Below are 15,603 nucleotides of genomic sequence, written 5' to 3' on the forward strand. Positions count from 1 at the left end.
AATTTGACTTTAGTTCAGTATCATGTGGAAAAAAAGCATGCTTGCTATTTTGAGAGTTTCTTCAAGGAAGTGTTTTTCAGTTTTACCTTGATGTCCGATCTTTCGTCCTCCTCCTCTTCCAGGAGGTCGCTGTGTTCTGTGCGCGATGTCCCGGGAGACTCGCTGCTGTTTGGAGCCTGAGGGAAGACCAAGAATTATTAGGATGAACAAGACCTTACTAGAATAAGAACAAAAGAAAGCCTGAACATTATGTTATAATAGTACTGATTTCTCTCTCACAGTCCACAGAGATGTTTGACATACAGAGAAGCTGAACAAAATAGACCTACCATGGGTTCTTTGACATCTTCCTCGTCGTCGTTGCCGCGTGTAGCATTGTGATCGCTGTGAACAATCTGAACTCTGATGTCACTCTTGGAAAGACGAGTGCATCTTTTGCCTATGGGAAATGAGAACAGATTCACTCAACATTGCCGGGAAGATTTGTAAATCCAATTTACACGAAGCTTTCTATTCAAACTCAAGGTGAAACGGCACAAAATTTAACATAATCTTTTCAATTTTCAGCTCGCAGGCACTTTATTATGTTCGATTTGAAGAATTGGCTGTTGACCCTCCCGCCCATACTAACCGTTGAGCTCACCTTTGCCTGTGTGCCTGCAGCAGAGGGAGACCAGAGTGATGACACAGATGAGCAGGACACAGCCGCCACCTACTGCCCCACCTACAATTATCAACATCGGCAGTGCTTCTGCAAGAACAATGGTAACAGAAGAAATGCGTGGCAAAGAGGGCGAGGGTCGATGGTTTGTCAAGAGATGGGGAAGGGATGAAATGAGAAACAGCAGAACATAAGTGTCTAAGAAAGTGCATATTGGAGCAAATGAAAGAAACAGAAGAGTTTCTGTTCTCTTTTTTTTTTTTCTTGCCTAGCTAATCTGAAAAACGCTCTAGTGCCCATAAATTGATCTGCAGTAAGCCCTGATCTTCTCACAGTGACTGTAACATATGCTCATGTGGGCAATCCAGCATCTCACAGCCTGGCTATTGTCTCTAATCTCTCTGAAAGAAGGGTAACAAGGCCTGACATGCAATGAAGCAATAGACAGTAATCTAATTAGAGATTCCAGGAGATAGCGCTGCCCATTTCTCTGGAGTCCCTGCTCTGCTACGTTGATGTAAATTACTGGCGAGGACCTCATTTTTGGTGTCTACTGCAACAAAGGTTTCCCCTAGCATCAGTGGAGTCGTACCACCGCTGTTTAATTTTAAAACCACTTAAGGGGCCTGCAGCCTGAGATGCTGAGCTTGGCTATAAGACAGTGATAGAGACTATGATCCCAGCTGCAAACACATGTGGCTTCCTCTAATTGACTTTTGTCCCTAATCAATATCTATGTTATGGGGCAAACATATTCATTAAAGAAGCCATCTGCTGATTAAATCATATCGATTAGAAGAGCATAATTAAGATAAGCACGAGACGGGGGCACTACTTTTACCCAATCTTCACAGCAAGAACCGAGACTATCCCTATAACTCCTGTGCAGGAGTATTACTCTTGCCCGTGTGTACCTTGCTCCTTCAGCGTGACCAGGGCAGTGCCTGTGCCGAAGCGGTTCCAAGCAGTGCAGTTGTAGCGCAGCTGGAAATCTTGTGAAAGAGTCTCAGATAGCACCAGAGATGACACGACTCCGTGGTCACTGGTTACTGTCTGCACTGAGTAACGACCGGAGGAGCCGGAGGACAGGCTCATGTCCCCAAAGGTCCACACCTGTGGAGAAGAGTGAGAGAATAGACAACAGGGGGTAAGTCATTGTTCTGTAAAGAATCCTTCACCTGTGAGCAAAGCAGAAGCCGGCACGGCTGTTTATCCTTAGATCCCTGCCTGCTGCTGTGTGAACGCCGGCTCTCTCTCTCTCTCTCTCTTGTGCTTTTTCCCTGCTGACCTCTGAGGTGCTTGGTGTCTGACACAACTCACGGACTCATGTTTAAGCTGCCTCCCACGTTTGCCCTGCAGGTGAAGCCTAAGGAGGGTTAGGTAGCTACACTGGGAAATAAGGCTACTTTTTGCCATGTCTAGCACAGGGCCAGCAGGGCACCTGTCTCTCACTTCTCCTCGCACCCTAATTATCCTCTCTCAGCCCAGCGTACATTCAGCAGTTCAACAGGGTCAGACGACTGATGCCTCTTGGGCCGCTAATTGAATGTGGTCTGGCTGAAACCTGCAGGAAGCCATTCTTTCAGCAGCTCCGACAACTCCACAATCATTCCGGTCAGTGTCTGTGTATATGTTTTGTTTTAGCAAGCGAGGTGGAGATGTGCTGGTGCAAAGGTGTAGAGGTGAGGTTAGGGGTAAAGCTTGTGTTAGTGATGCTGCTTATGTGGGCGGGGTAAGGAATGAGGAGTATGTACAAACTGAGTGTGTAAGCTAATAAGCATTAGTGAACGACAACATACAACACAAATAAGAGGATCACTTACAATCTTATCAGGTGGGGGGCTGCTTCCCACCCGGCACTCCAGCTTGCCCTTGGAGTGTTTGACAGCGTGCTGTGTGGCCTCTGCTGTGATGATAGGAGGACCTGAGGGCAGATGAAAGAAAGTGAAGGAAATAAAGAGAGTTTTAAAAAAGACGTACAACTGCAAGCATACAAAAAAACTAGACAGTAAAGTGATGTTAGAAATAGAAATATATATCTATAGATGAATAACTAAGTAACCATTTCCTATATCAGGCCCATCCAATGGCACAAAGGAGAAATCTGGTATGTATTAATCTCATGACTTTTCTGTAATCTTTGCTCTTTTTGTGAAATGTTTCATGAAATGTTTGAAACTACTGAAAATTTAAAAAAAAATGTTTTAACTATACAAGTAACTAGACACAGCAGTTGTCAACTGAATGAGTAAAAAGAAAACAAATATATAATAGGAGTAAATTTAACATAAAAAACATATACTTAAGCGATTTATTATTTTCTTTTGTTCTTTAAGAAACTTCTTACCATTTACAGTTAGAGTGACATCTCTTTCTGCAACTCCAATACGGGGTACAATGGCCTTGCAGGTGTATGTGCCAGCATCCTCCTGAGTAACAGCCTTCAGCTGCAAGGTGTTACCATTACTGAGCACCTAGTGAGAAATCCAGGGAGACAAGTGAGAAGTATGTTAGAGACAGAAAGAGACAGAAAGAACAAGGTGGTGAGCAGAAGAGGCAGGCGAAAGCAAAGTGGGACCTTTATCAGTGGCCCACTCACTGTGCAGGCAGCACAGAGGTGGGCTGACCATTGTAACAAATGCTGGTGGTTTGAGTTTAATTTCATTGTGAAGAGCTTTAATCACAGCATTAAGCACTCCAGCCACCGCTGAGTGACCGTGCTGCTGTGGAGATTGTTGCAATTAAACAGTGGGGACAGAACGAAGCATGTGTGAGTGGGCCCTAGCCTTTGGAGCTGCTACACTCACTCACTCCTTAGCTCATTGATCCTGTCATTCCATCAAGCTGTGATTAATCCATTTACCCCCGCTCCATCCTCCTCCCTCCTCCCTCCCTCCATCTTCACATCTCCCGCTCTACATTTTTTTTTTAATTTCACCACGCTTATGGAGTAACCCAATTAATCTATTACTCATGGCTGTGTGAGGGACAGTGGCAGTGGGTGGATTAGAAAAAATGTCTGCACCATTCCCTGAGTGTGGCTGAAAGCATTCTCTCTTTAAGATGACAGCATTGCTTATGCCATCCCACAGCATTCTTGACCGGGGGTGCTTTTTCCAGCATAGCTTCAGAAATTACATTAGTTGCCAAGAGAGATCTCCTATGGGATGCCCCCACTAATGGTGTGCACGCTAGAACACTTTTACCAGCATGATGTAACGTGAAGGTGGAAGTGTCCCATTTGTTCCACCTGCAGAATTGACTTTAAGGAGATAGATACGCAAGCGTAGCTGGGCCTTTGTGCTGTCGAGAGGCGGAAGATGCTGCTCTAAAAGTTACAAGTAGTGATTCTCCCCTTGAATGAGTGATTGATTGACCGATTGATTAAGTCGAGATTGTGACAACGTGTCGTGTGCTCTGATGGTGCTCTATGAATCTGTCATAGGACAGGCAGTTTTCTGCCAGAGGCTTTAGCCCTCAGGGAGAGTGGTGAGAGAAGGTGTTGAAGTATCTGCCTGAAAAAAGGAAGTGTGGGAAAAAGTGTGAGGGATTCATGCCTCAAGGCCATGTGTGAATGTTTCTCTCCGGAGGAATGGTGCTGAGGTGTGGTGCTGAAGCTTTAGCATCAAGAAAATATGCTGGTGACTGGCTTTTTTTTTTTGTTGTTGTTGCCTTACCACACTGGAGCCTTGCTTGGTCCAAGCCAGGGTCAGAGGAGGGTTTCCAGTCCACGCACAAGTGAAGGCTGCATCCATGCCTGTATCCACTGTCATGGGCTTCGGCTCCGACAGCAGTCTGGGGCCAACTAGAAGGGAAGCAATGCAGGCGGCCAGTTAGAATCAGTAAGAGACTTTTTTTAAAAAGCTGCTCTACCTTCAATATCTGAAAACACAAAAACCACACTGCGTACAGTGTTTGCCTTCAGTTAAACTTACACTGGACATCAACCAGAGTGCTGACATTGGTGCTGCCCACAGAGTTGGACACCTCACAGGAGACGGGGTCTGTGAAGTAGGAGTAATCCACTGTCACCTCAAGGCTATCCCCATTTGCTTCGGAGATGGGGACTCCTCCTTTCGACCACCTGGAACAAATGAATGATCACAGCTCCATTAGTTCTGGTAAGGAACGGTGCGATGCGTATCAAAGTGGCTGTTAGCCGATTTGTGGCTTGTGCCAATCAAACAGCCCATTTAATCCACGGAGTCTACTTGGCATCTTTTTGTCTCAGTTTATAACATTTTTGCAGCTTATAAAATTCATTTTATTAGGCTTTTATGTCTCAGTGCAACGCAGACGTTTAGAGTGGACACAGAAAAGACAGATACCTGTATCCAGTGATTTCAGGATTGGCTGAGGCAGAGCAGATGAAGAGAACCTTGGCTCCCTCTGTTACAGTCTGAGGCTGGACTGACAGAGTCACTGAAGGGGGGTCTGTGAGAAGCAGAAACATTCATGTCACTGACATGCATGATTTTGCAAAAGCATTCATTCGTCTCCACAGAACACTGGTGACTGCATGCTGCACGTTGAGTGTTTGTAGGCAGGTGGATGCTGGACTCACGCTGAACATTGATGGTGACTGATGTCTGTCGTCCAGCAGGGGCAGCTGGGTTAAGAACCCTGCAGGTGTAGGTGCGTCCGGAGTCACTGTCCTCTGGAATGATTGGAAGCATACTGACAGCTGTTTCCCTCTTCCCATCCTCCATTAGGGACTATGAGGAAGGACAAAAATGAAGAGGTGAGTAAAAATCCGCTCAGCGTCACACAACAAAGTTGCATGTCATTAGTGACTTCACTATTTACACACTGCCAGTCTTTTTTTTTTTTTCTTTTTTTTTTCATGCGTGAAGCATTAAAAATCGCCATCCTGTTCCTTGGCATGGCACTTAAATCATATATTTTATGATGCAGCAGAGGATATTGTGCTGTTCCCACATTTCTGAGAGTGTTCCCAGTCAGCGCTCCTTGTTTGTCATCATCTTTTAAATCTATTTACTGCTCACAGAAATCAATACGCCTAAGTGAGGAAAGGTGTAGATTCTGAGGGTATGGCTCACTGCTCTCTCACTTTCTTCCTCTCTTCCTCAAAAAAAAGAAAAAACAACAAAAAAAAAGAAAGTGAAAGCTGAGCTGCCTGCGTGTCCTTTTTTTTTTTTTTGGTTGGTGACAGCGAGGGAGGGGTGTCACACATCATTGGAAAAGAGCAGGGGCGAGCTGAACCTTTTCCCTGGACAGCCAGATCAATGGAACAGGTCTTCCATTTTCTAAGCCAGACACACAAAAAGCATTTTTATGCTAGATCAAATCACATCCTTCCCTGTCGCCAGCCCTCACTTGGACAGAGCACTGCCTACCCCCAGTTTCACTCCTAAACGTTGGAAATTCTCTTGTTCTTTCTTTTTTTTATTTGCACAAAGCTATTAACAACACTTTGCTCTGTCTTCACTCCCCCCCACCCCCACCCCTTTCTATTCCTCTCCTCCACATTCCTCACATCTCATCTCATCTCCTCTCTCTCCCCCTGTAGCCCGCTTCCTTCCCTCCTCACTGTGGGCTCTCGCCTCCTTAAATGTGGCGTTTAGCATCGTTTAGCGTGGTCAGAGAGCATGAAAAATGTGACACTTTCCCAGCCACGGCTGGCTTACGCTCTGGCGCATCCCCATTGTGTTTTTACAATTGTTGTGGGTGATTTCTTCTTTGCAGAAACTCTACTGTATGAAACACTCATGCCTGTCTGAGCTTTGGCATGCTCCAGTTGTGCTGTAGTGTGGCTGCATTAGTGAGCAAAAAATGGGAGGGAGTAGAGAGTGAAGAGGGCTGAGGTGGTGTGGGGTGAGGTGGTGTGGGGAGGGGAGGGAGAGAAGCTAGGGTGGAAGGGGTGGGGTGGGTAGGGGGGGTCAGGAATGAGTGGATGCGGAAGGGGGACTGCAGAGTAAGCGAACAAATCTTGTGAGGAAAGGGTGGCGATGGAGAAAGAAAGTGTGAGATACCGTGAAAGATAGATGGAGAAAAAAAGCATCCAAACAGAAATGAGGAAAAAGATAGGAGTATTATACCCCGAGAGAAAATATTTCTGTTTTTGAATAGCTTTGCATTTATTTCTGCCCGCTGTTACAGTTTGTAATATTGTGTAGGTGTGTGGTGATTGAATGATAATGCAAAATGCGGATCTGTTCTCACTGTACCTTGGAATAAATTGCAGTTTCCATTACTTCTCCATCTCTGTACCAGGTGATTTCAGCAGCAGGTTTGGCTCCCGAGGCTCTGCAGGTGAGGTTGTGCTGTGTGTGGGCCTTGAGACGTACAACGGGGCCGCCTTCTACCACAGGGTCAGAGGGAGGAACTGTAATGCAGAAACAAACATACAGCTCAAAACAAAAAGACTCATTGCAGCTCCGGGCGAGCGCAGAACCGCAAAGACGCATTACTGATATTGAGCTTGCTGTTGCTCTTAGCCCATTGTCAATATATAACAATACCTTCTTATTGCCAAGTGTCTATTTAACACGGTGTAGTTTCAGACAGGAGAAAAGGCTGAGAGCTGTTGTCATTTGGTGAAGGAAAAAAAAAAAAGCACACACACACTCAAACTTATTTATTTCCTTTCTTGGGGCTAGCATTATTGCTCTATTTGCTCTTACCGTTGCAGAGTGATGTTTCAACTGAATTGCTTATTTGTTCATTTATTTGCATGGTTTCGCACGCACCACTGTCAAGCCAAGCGTGCCACCCCTGATGAAGGCGTCTATCTCCCCAACCAATAAGGGAAGGCGTAAACATGGGGTTTGTGCTGGCCTTTCTTGCACCCTCTACCGAACCAATTTCACTGTGTGTATCTGAATTGTCAGAGGTCCTTCCGCTGCCGCGGCACGGACACTAATGGAATCCGAGTGCTAGGTGATTTTAATTTCCATGCCGATTCCCCTGACTGCACTCCCACCGTTGACTCCTTTGACTGTGCAGGATTGCTTTGGTCTCATCTGGCCACATTGATTTACGCACACACAGACACACACATACACTCACAAGTTAGGCGCACGCTCCCTCCTCATGTCCACACAAAAACACGAGCAATGCATCTGATTTCATTTATGTGTTTATGAAATGCACATAATGTTCATGAAGCACCAGCCTCGGTGTCAGCCCTGGTCTTTCGAGAGTGCATTTAATGTTGAAGAGGCAGTTTTATCAAGTTTTCATGACTGCCTCCACACACACTCTCTGGTTGTGTGTGGGCATGTGGCGACCGCACTGCTTCGTGCTACGCTGCGCAGCTTTTGACGGTGACACGAGACAGATAAAGGTGGGCAGATGAGGTGAGTCCTTAGATTCTGTTCATTTAGCTGAAATGTTTCTACCTACCACTCAATTTGCCCTCCCATTGTTGTGCTATCTGCACCACTTGTCACTCTGCCTCAGTGACTTTGAACAGACACCTCCACGCAACGGATGGATTCAGTGACAGCAGGGTCTTTGTGGAGAAATGTTCACATAAGCTGCAGCAACAGATCTCTATAATTGTTCCCTTTGAGTTTTCCTTTCTTGATGAAAAATGCTTGCCTTGCAGGTCCATTTATGGGCAATTGACAGGGCTAATTTATAGAGTGATATTCCTTTTCATGCCACCAGATGCCAGCAGTACTATGTCAACTCCAATTCCCAAAAGATCCGGCCCCCCTCCTCCTCCTCCCTGTACTCCCCCATCCCTACCCCACTCCGCTCCACCTAACCCCACCTCTGAAGGTCTGTGTGAAGAAGTAGATCACTCACATCACGTTAATGTAAAAACCGCCGTGCGGTTGACAAATGTTGTGGCTCACTGTAAAATGTGCTAACTATGCAGACTTTCAAGCGACTATGCAAGTCATTTGTGACTGCAGCAATCACATTACCCTAGATGTCGAGAGTCTTGATTATTGCGACTAAGAGTGCTGGTGTTTCTTTTTTTTTCTTCTTCTTCTTCTTATGATTGAGTCTTATTTGGTTTGAATTATGCTTTCAAGGCATGTTTTCCACTTGGAAACTGTACAGATAACGTTATCTATAAGCGCTGATTGAAGAAGAAAAAAAACCCAAACAAACTATGAAGTTTAAGACATTTAATGTTGTGTTTTGAAAGTGATTCATTTCAGGGGATGAACATGTATTATTAGGGTAGTTGTCTGCAAGCTTTTATGCTCTGCGATGAAGACACTCCCCTGATTTTTCCCATGCACTGCCAGCCTGCAGGCCTTGGCAAAAGGGCCGACTGTGAGGATCATGCGTGAGCTGTGTATCTTACCTAGTACAGTGAGCTTGGCACGGTGGGAGCGAAGCGCTGCCTGTGTAGCCTGACACTCATACACCGCGTCATCCGCCAACTCTGCCGAATCGATCTGCAAGCTGTGCTCGCCTGATAGCGGGTCGCCCATTAAGGAATAGCGTGTCCAGCCTGCATGAAGCCAGCACAGAGAATAGAGTCAGAGACAAACAAACCAACCAACAACAAACACATAATGAAAGGACTATAAAATAAACAGACTTGTGTCCCGAACAAAGCCAAAAGAAACGTGGCAAGGCTCTTTAAGACACAAATGAAAGCAAGTAGCACCTCACAGGGCCAGGCATTGAGCCATTGTGTTAGCAGAGCAGCGTGAGCCTAGAGATGCAACACGTGAGAAGGCTGCTGCATGGGAAGACTGTCCTTTAAATACAGGCACAATGAAGATGGGGTGGCTAAGGTCAAGAGGAAGCTTCTTCGCCTTTATGCTAGTCAGCCACACATTTAAATGTCAATGTGTGGCAAAAGCCAATTGATTATCCACCTTCTTACAAGAGTTAAAATGCTAAACAACAAATTAAAGTTTGGTGTGTGCAGCAGTAGCTGACCTGTCTGCAGTACATTGTTCACTCACCATTCATTTGTGTAAAACCCCAAAGGTTGACAGAGAGAGACTTGATTTCTAATGAGGCCTGGCATTAATTGCAGCAGGACAGACAGAGACAGAGAGAGCACTAAACACAGAGAGGGCAGGAGAAGAAAAAGGAGGAGGCTGGAGAGAAGAAGTCAGTGATAATACCTGGTAGATCTCTCTCTCCTCCCAGTGCCAGGCCATCTTTCGTCCACTGTACCATGCCACGGTAACCCACGATGACACAAGGCAAGGTCACCGACTGACCGGATACAACCACCTGGTCCTGGGGCTGCTGGGAGAAGTAGGCTGCTTGGGTGGCTGCTGGAAGAAAAAATAAAAAGGAGACAACGTGAACAACTAAAATCTTTAAATTGACCTTTTCCTTGATGGCAAACTGCAAATTCATACCGAGAGTCACAATATGGCTATAAAATCTCGATGTATTAAATTCAGAAAATGTAATCACAGTAGATTTCTGCAGTGCCAGCAGAGACGCATGATGAGGAAAGTGAAACTTTCTCTGTAAGGGCTTTGACGAAAGCCCTTACAGAGAAATAATGCAACTATTTTAAAAAAGCAGACTGACACGAACTGCTCAGCTTACTCTCCTGTTACCACAGCACTTGGTGGGAGAAATGGACATGCGTGAAAATATTATTTGTTCCCCCACTACAAATGTGTCTTCTAAGAGGAAGAGTCAGCTGTTACTCATAACTTATTTAACTCTTTCCCAAGACCATATGGTTACATGCTCACTGACATGAAGCAAACACGCTTGTGGAGAGAAAACACCGCCACTCCTTCAATGTGCTTTTTGTAAAAATGGATGTTAAACAATCAAAACTCCATTAAAGTTCCCTGGGGACCTGTTCATTTGAGCTTGCTGAAAGTCAGCAGAGACAACTGCCGCCACCGCTGTCGCCGTTTCGCTGCTGTGTTTAAGTCAAAGTCTCCCCGGATTGGCTGGCTTGCCTTCACACGCATGCAGAAACACAGCGTGAATACGGATTCGCAGCTCCTACAGTTTGTGCCACTATGCTTAAGATTGTGTATTACAAACCCCACTGGCAGGGGGGAAGTCGGCAGCACTCCAGAGGGAACTAATTCGTAAGGGAAGGCAGGAGGTGAGAGGGAGAAAGGCAGTTGGTTGGTTATCTAAGTAGGATGTCTGTGTGAGCTGGGAAGAGGACTTAAAAAACCTTCCCTCATTCTCCTCTCTTTGTTGCTCGGTGGAGAATGGAAGGGAAGGGGGACAGTGGAAGATAAAGAGGGTTCTATTCAGGCAGTGCTAAGCCCCCACTCCCCCCACCCCGAACTGCTTCTCTTGGTGGGAACGCTTAAACAGACAGGATCCCCCCTCCCTCCCAACATGAAGAAAGCCACTGAAAGGAGGGCAACATACGGCGGCCAGAGACACGCTATTGTCCTCTTGTCCCTTTCTTTTAATAGGCCTCTTCATTTCTAATCAATCCTGCTAAATGCAAGTTTAATAGCTTTTCAATAGCAGCTTTTCCCCCCAGAGGGTAGCTGGGATTTTCTCTTACCCCCCCCCCCCCTTCCCCCGTTATCCTCCCCTTCTTTTACCCTCCATACTTTCTAGTTTTTCTTTTCTGAAGGGGTGGTGTGTTGAGGGGCTTCCGTGGTTGTTGGCACTGTTTATCCTGCACTCAATTAACCACTTCATCTCAGGACTGCACCCTACCCTTCGCCTCCCTCACCCCTTTGCGCCCTCCTGCCTCTGTCATCCAACAGCACGATTAAAGCCGCCAAACAGTGAGCTCATCAGGAACATGAGCGCTCAACACTTTAGACCGTTGTGGCTCTCGACAACTGCCTCGAAACCCATTTTCACATGCTCCCATTGTCTGTTACTCTCCATCTGGGCCAAACGAGGTGTTAATAGATCGAGTCGAGATGTAAAAAAAGAAGAAAAAAGAAAGATCAGAGAACAATGCATGTCGGCTCTCCAGTATTGTCTCCCTGTACATCATTTTTATGAAAGAGCTTTAAAAGCCGATTGAGCTGTGGGTGCAAACAGGTAGACTGCTGTATGTGTGTCACGCACTGGGGATCAAAAGAGGCCAATTTGAGAGCGTCAATAAGAAGTGAAACGTCTTCGAGTGAAGGCCATTAGGCATTTACCGAAGGCTGGCATTTTCCAGTCATACCTTCAAAAAAATGCTGTTTTAACAGTCTGCCTGCCTGTCCCTTACATTCTGCCGTTATGAGCTATTGAGCGTTTTCATTTTCCTCCCATTGCAAAGCGAGTTGGGGGATTTTCCTCTTTGTACTTGCAACAGTACAAACATTGATTGTAATTAAGTATCTTGCCCAGAGTATCTAAATGTTTACAATGGGTAATAGTTCACTGCATTGGTTGATTGTTTAGATGGATTACATGCATTGAATTGCTTCTCTTTACCTCGCCCACGTACAATTTCTCATGCTCACAAATGGCAATTAACACCATACGCACACACACTCACGCATATGCAGCCGTACAAATATAGAGTACGGAGCATGTGCTGTAGAGAATGTCTTCACGCCATATGAGTGATTCATTGCTCTCCAGATCCCTTATTGAAAATGCTCAACAGAACATCTCGACTGGCTAATGACTCATGCCAGATTCCTTTAATTCCTCCTTGCTGAATTAGACAATTCTTTGACGGTGTATTAGCAGCTTAATTACATGAATACATTTCTGACGGGGAGAGAGGGAGGAACGGAACCAGACAAAGAAGTAGTGGAGGAGAAGCAGTCAGAAGAAGTAGGGAGCTGTGGGTGTGAGGAGGCTTGTTCTTGGTGTGCTGCAGTGTCACGTACACACATGCGTGTACACAAACGAAAACACACAAATAGTTTTCGGTGATTTTCAGCAGACTAAAAATGGGGAGCTCGTCTATTGGCTGCAGTTGAATCGCATTCGCAAAGAAAGACTTGAATCCCCTTGAAATTCCAACATTTCTGCAGAGGATGTGAGTTTATTTATCGTGTTGTCTCGATTGCTACGCAGGTAAATATGTGCAGAGTAGATTAGTTATACAACACGTTGCGTGCTTAAATGTTACACTGACACCAAAAATGCAATATTCGCTCTTTCTCACCTTGCTGTGCGTATATGTATGCGCGTGACTGCTTTTCCATCCCCTAGTAACAAGGTCAAAAACACATTTGGCCAGATACATTTTAATCCGGATTTCTCAAAATGGAATATCATTTCACACCGCTGGATGCACATGGGGCTAAGTTTATGTGTGTCTGTGTGTGCGTGCATTTTCGCCTGACACTGAGTGTGTGTTTGCCTATCTGAAAATGGGCTATGTATGTTTATGTCTGCCGTTTCATCTCAGTGTGTGAATGAGTGTGGAGGTTGGGGCAGCGTTAATAGGGTAAGCATCTTGTCAGGCACTGGAGGGCACATTTAGCAGTTACTTTGACACAGTGACTTTGCTGTTTCTGTCACATGGTTGGTGTTAAGTGCAAAACAGCCTCCCCGACTTGGGCGAAACCTATTAAAGAGCTTGTGTTTGACCCTGGAACTGCTTGCTCTCGTCTCCTTCATCTGAACTGATAGGGGATGCGCTCGCATCAGGAAGGGATCAGGAAGGGATGGACAGATGTCGGCAATGATCCGTCCTCCACTGGACATCTGCCTTGATAGAAAATAGATTGAAGCAGTCATTCTGCGTGTGCGAGCGCGCGTGCGTATGTACGTGAGTGTGTCTCGTGTGCATTTATCCCGGTGGGGACTTTAACCTGACTGCACACAAACCTGTGGGAACAAATATCAAGGTCCCCAGAGGTATGGACTGCTTTTTGAGGCTTAATACTTGGTTTTAGGGTCAGGGATAGCATTAGTTAAGGTTACGTGGATAACTGCGAATACCCAGGGACGAGTAGTCGTTCAATGTCATGGTCCGAAAGTGTTGTTGTTGCTGCTGTACTGTAGTTTCTGTGTGGACACGCTGCGGTCACAACAAACTCAAGGACGCTCGGACACCCCCTGTGGAGTCTTGCGTTCAGCCCTCATGACAGAATTTGCACCAGTAGGACCCAAGCTAACTCTCACGTACTTGGTAAAGTGGAAAGTATAATGCTGCCATTAGGATTAGGCATTCATTTATTGTGATGAATAAGGTGAAGGCAAGGGGATAAGAAATGCATTATCAATGAGGGAGTCCCTCTGGGCTACAGAAACAAGATTTAAAAAAAAAAAAAAACTTTAATAATAAATAAATGATCTGAGCATCTGAGGGCACAAAAGTCAATTTAAGTGCATAAGTCGGAACCTTCAAATGAAAAAATAAAATAACATCAGCTACTCCACTCTGTTCATTTTCCCATGTTTTACGATGACACTCAGCTGCTGATGGCAGTGTTTGCAAAGAGTTCCTATTTTAGTTCCGATTTATGCCATGTCCTCATTCCCATCCAGTACGAAGAGTGCAACATCCAGTCCTGTGGGGTCTATAAATGTAAGTGCTCTCAACTTGACTGGACAATTTGCTCTGTGCAGTAATAATTCAAAATGCTAAAAAAAAAAAGAAATAGCACCGATATCTACTTGCATTTCAGCCCTATGCTAACGGCAAAGACTCCCGAGCCCAGCTGATGTGAGTTTTCCCACAATAAGAGCCGGAGATGAGAAAATGAGGAGGCAAAGCAGACAAAAAACATTACAAAACAAGGCAATTGGCAAAAAAGTGTCAAGCTTGGAATAAACAACCACTTTCTCCAAATGCCATCCATTGTGCCTTGTCTAGATAAGGCTTCTAAATCGGGCTGGAAAATGGGAGCTCCATTTCTCTCTGTATGGAATTATTATCCCTTTGTTTTGAGTCAGCCTCTTTTGTCTTCCTTTTCCTGTGTGTGTGTGTGTGTGTGTGTGTGTGTGTATGTGTGCTTGTGTGTGCATATAAAGAGAGAGTAATGCTGAGTAGTAGCTGAACCAAACAGTATGTCCCAAAGGGGACACGGCACCCATCTTATGTTTGATCTGGCTACTAAGCTCATTTCCGTGACTCTCACAGAACTTCTAAGGGGCTTAAAACACGCTAACAACAGATACCACCCACCAGCCCATGGCAGTATGGCCACCCGCCCCATCACACACACTATATGGGTGAGCACCTCTGTATTTTTCTTTAACTGTTGCAAACAGCTTCACCCTGTGCCTCTGCAGATGTCTGCATCTAGCGTACCTTAATGCAACCGAGCATCTCTTCCATCTTTTCTTTCCCACATTGCATTTCATCTGCACTCTCAACCGCCCACTCTCACTATCTTCTCTCCCATTTTGCTTTTTTGTGCCCAAATTGCAGCCTGACAGCTTTTTAAGAGCTGTTTTGCTGGAGTTTAATCCTCCTAGCCTCCCCTTTCAGCCTTTATTCCATTGTGAAAATCTTGGCTCAGACCTAGGCCCCTTTTTAGAGAGTGGACCCGCTCATCCACCCAACCCCCTCCTGGTGTTCTGCCGAAACCCCAACCACGGGCATTCCCTCCCATTCCTGCATCCATTCACAATCCAGCCCAATCCCCTCATTCCTCTGCTCATCACCTTTACGACCACACTCAGTGAACCGTGATACCTGAAATCAATACTTACCAGCCCCCCAACCTTGCGAGTTCTATAAGGTGCTACTAATTGTTGATTTGCTCTCTCCGTCGCTCTTCCTGCCATCACTCTGCTTTTCAAGACTCTGTGTCAGCTGTCATGTCTTACCAGACTCTCCCTTGCACTTTCCCTCCCCATCTCTTCCTCTACTCTATCCTGTATCCCCTTCCCCTGTCCCTTTTCTCTCACTCTCTGCATCCCTGGTGTGAAAATCACAGGGGTTTGTGTCAGCTTGTCAACACAACACTCAAGAAAGCAGAGTGGGGGGGGGAACAAGAGCAAAAAAAAAAGAGGTACTATATTTTAGAAAGATCAGAAAAAACTGAGGTAAGGTAAAAATGGAAAAAGTGGGCTCCTGTCAGCTTCCAATTGCAAAGGAGGGAGCCTGAGAGGGGATTGATGGAATGCTGTAATCAGTCTGTCTCCGA

General features: G+C 45.6%; 1 protein-coding gene across 2 annotated transcripts in view; it reads right to left on the bottom strand.

Moving 5' to 3' along the window:
- kirrel2 (kirre like nephrin family adhesion molecule 2) overlaps positions 1-15,603 on the bottom strand; it is a 35,346-nt gene that overhangs the window by 3,823 nt on the left and 15,920 nt on the right. Inside the window, exons 2-14 of one of the 2 annotated variants that reach the window (XM_085178226.1) lie at positions 9,724-9,879; positions 8,946-9,095; positions 6,850-7,007; positions 5,226-5,376; positions 4,990-5,095; positions 4,597-4,745; positions 4,339-4,466; positions 3,009-3,135; positions 2,485-2,585; positions 1,576-1,774; positions 632-751; positions 330-439; positions 87-176 (exon numbers count right to left, since the gene is read on the bottom strand). In XM_085178226.1, the coding sequence (XP_085034352.1) occupies positions 87-176; positions 330-439; positions 632-751; positions 1,576-1,774; positions 2,485-2,585; positions 3,009-3,135; positions 4,339-4,466; positions 4,597-4,745; positions 4,990-5,095; positions 5,226-5,376; positions 6,850-7,007; positions 8,946-9,095; positions 9,724-9,879 (1,745 nt within the window). The remainder of the gene's footprint in view (positions 1-86; positions 177-329; positions 440-631; positions 752-1,575; positions 1,775-2,484; positions 2,586-3,008; positions 3,136-4,338; positions 4,467-4,596; positions 4,746-4,989; positions 5,096-5,225; positions 5,377-6,849; positions 7,008-8,945; positions 9,096-9,723; positions 9,880-15,603) is intronic. The other variant, XM_085178227.1, reaches the window with a different exon arrangement.

This window comes from Neolamprologus multifasciatus, chromosome 11 (genome assembly GCF_963576455.1).
Source record: "Neolamprologus multifasciatus chromosome 11, fNeoMul1.2, whole genome shotgun sequence".
NCBI classification, from domain to species: domain Eukaryota; kingdom Metazoa; phylum Chordata; class Actinopteri; order Cichliformes; family Cichlidae; genus Neolamprologus; species Neolamprologus multifasciatus.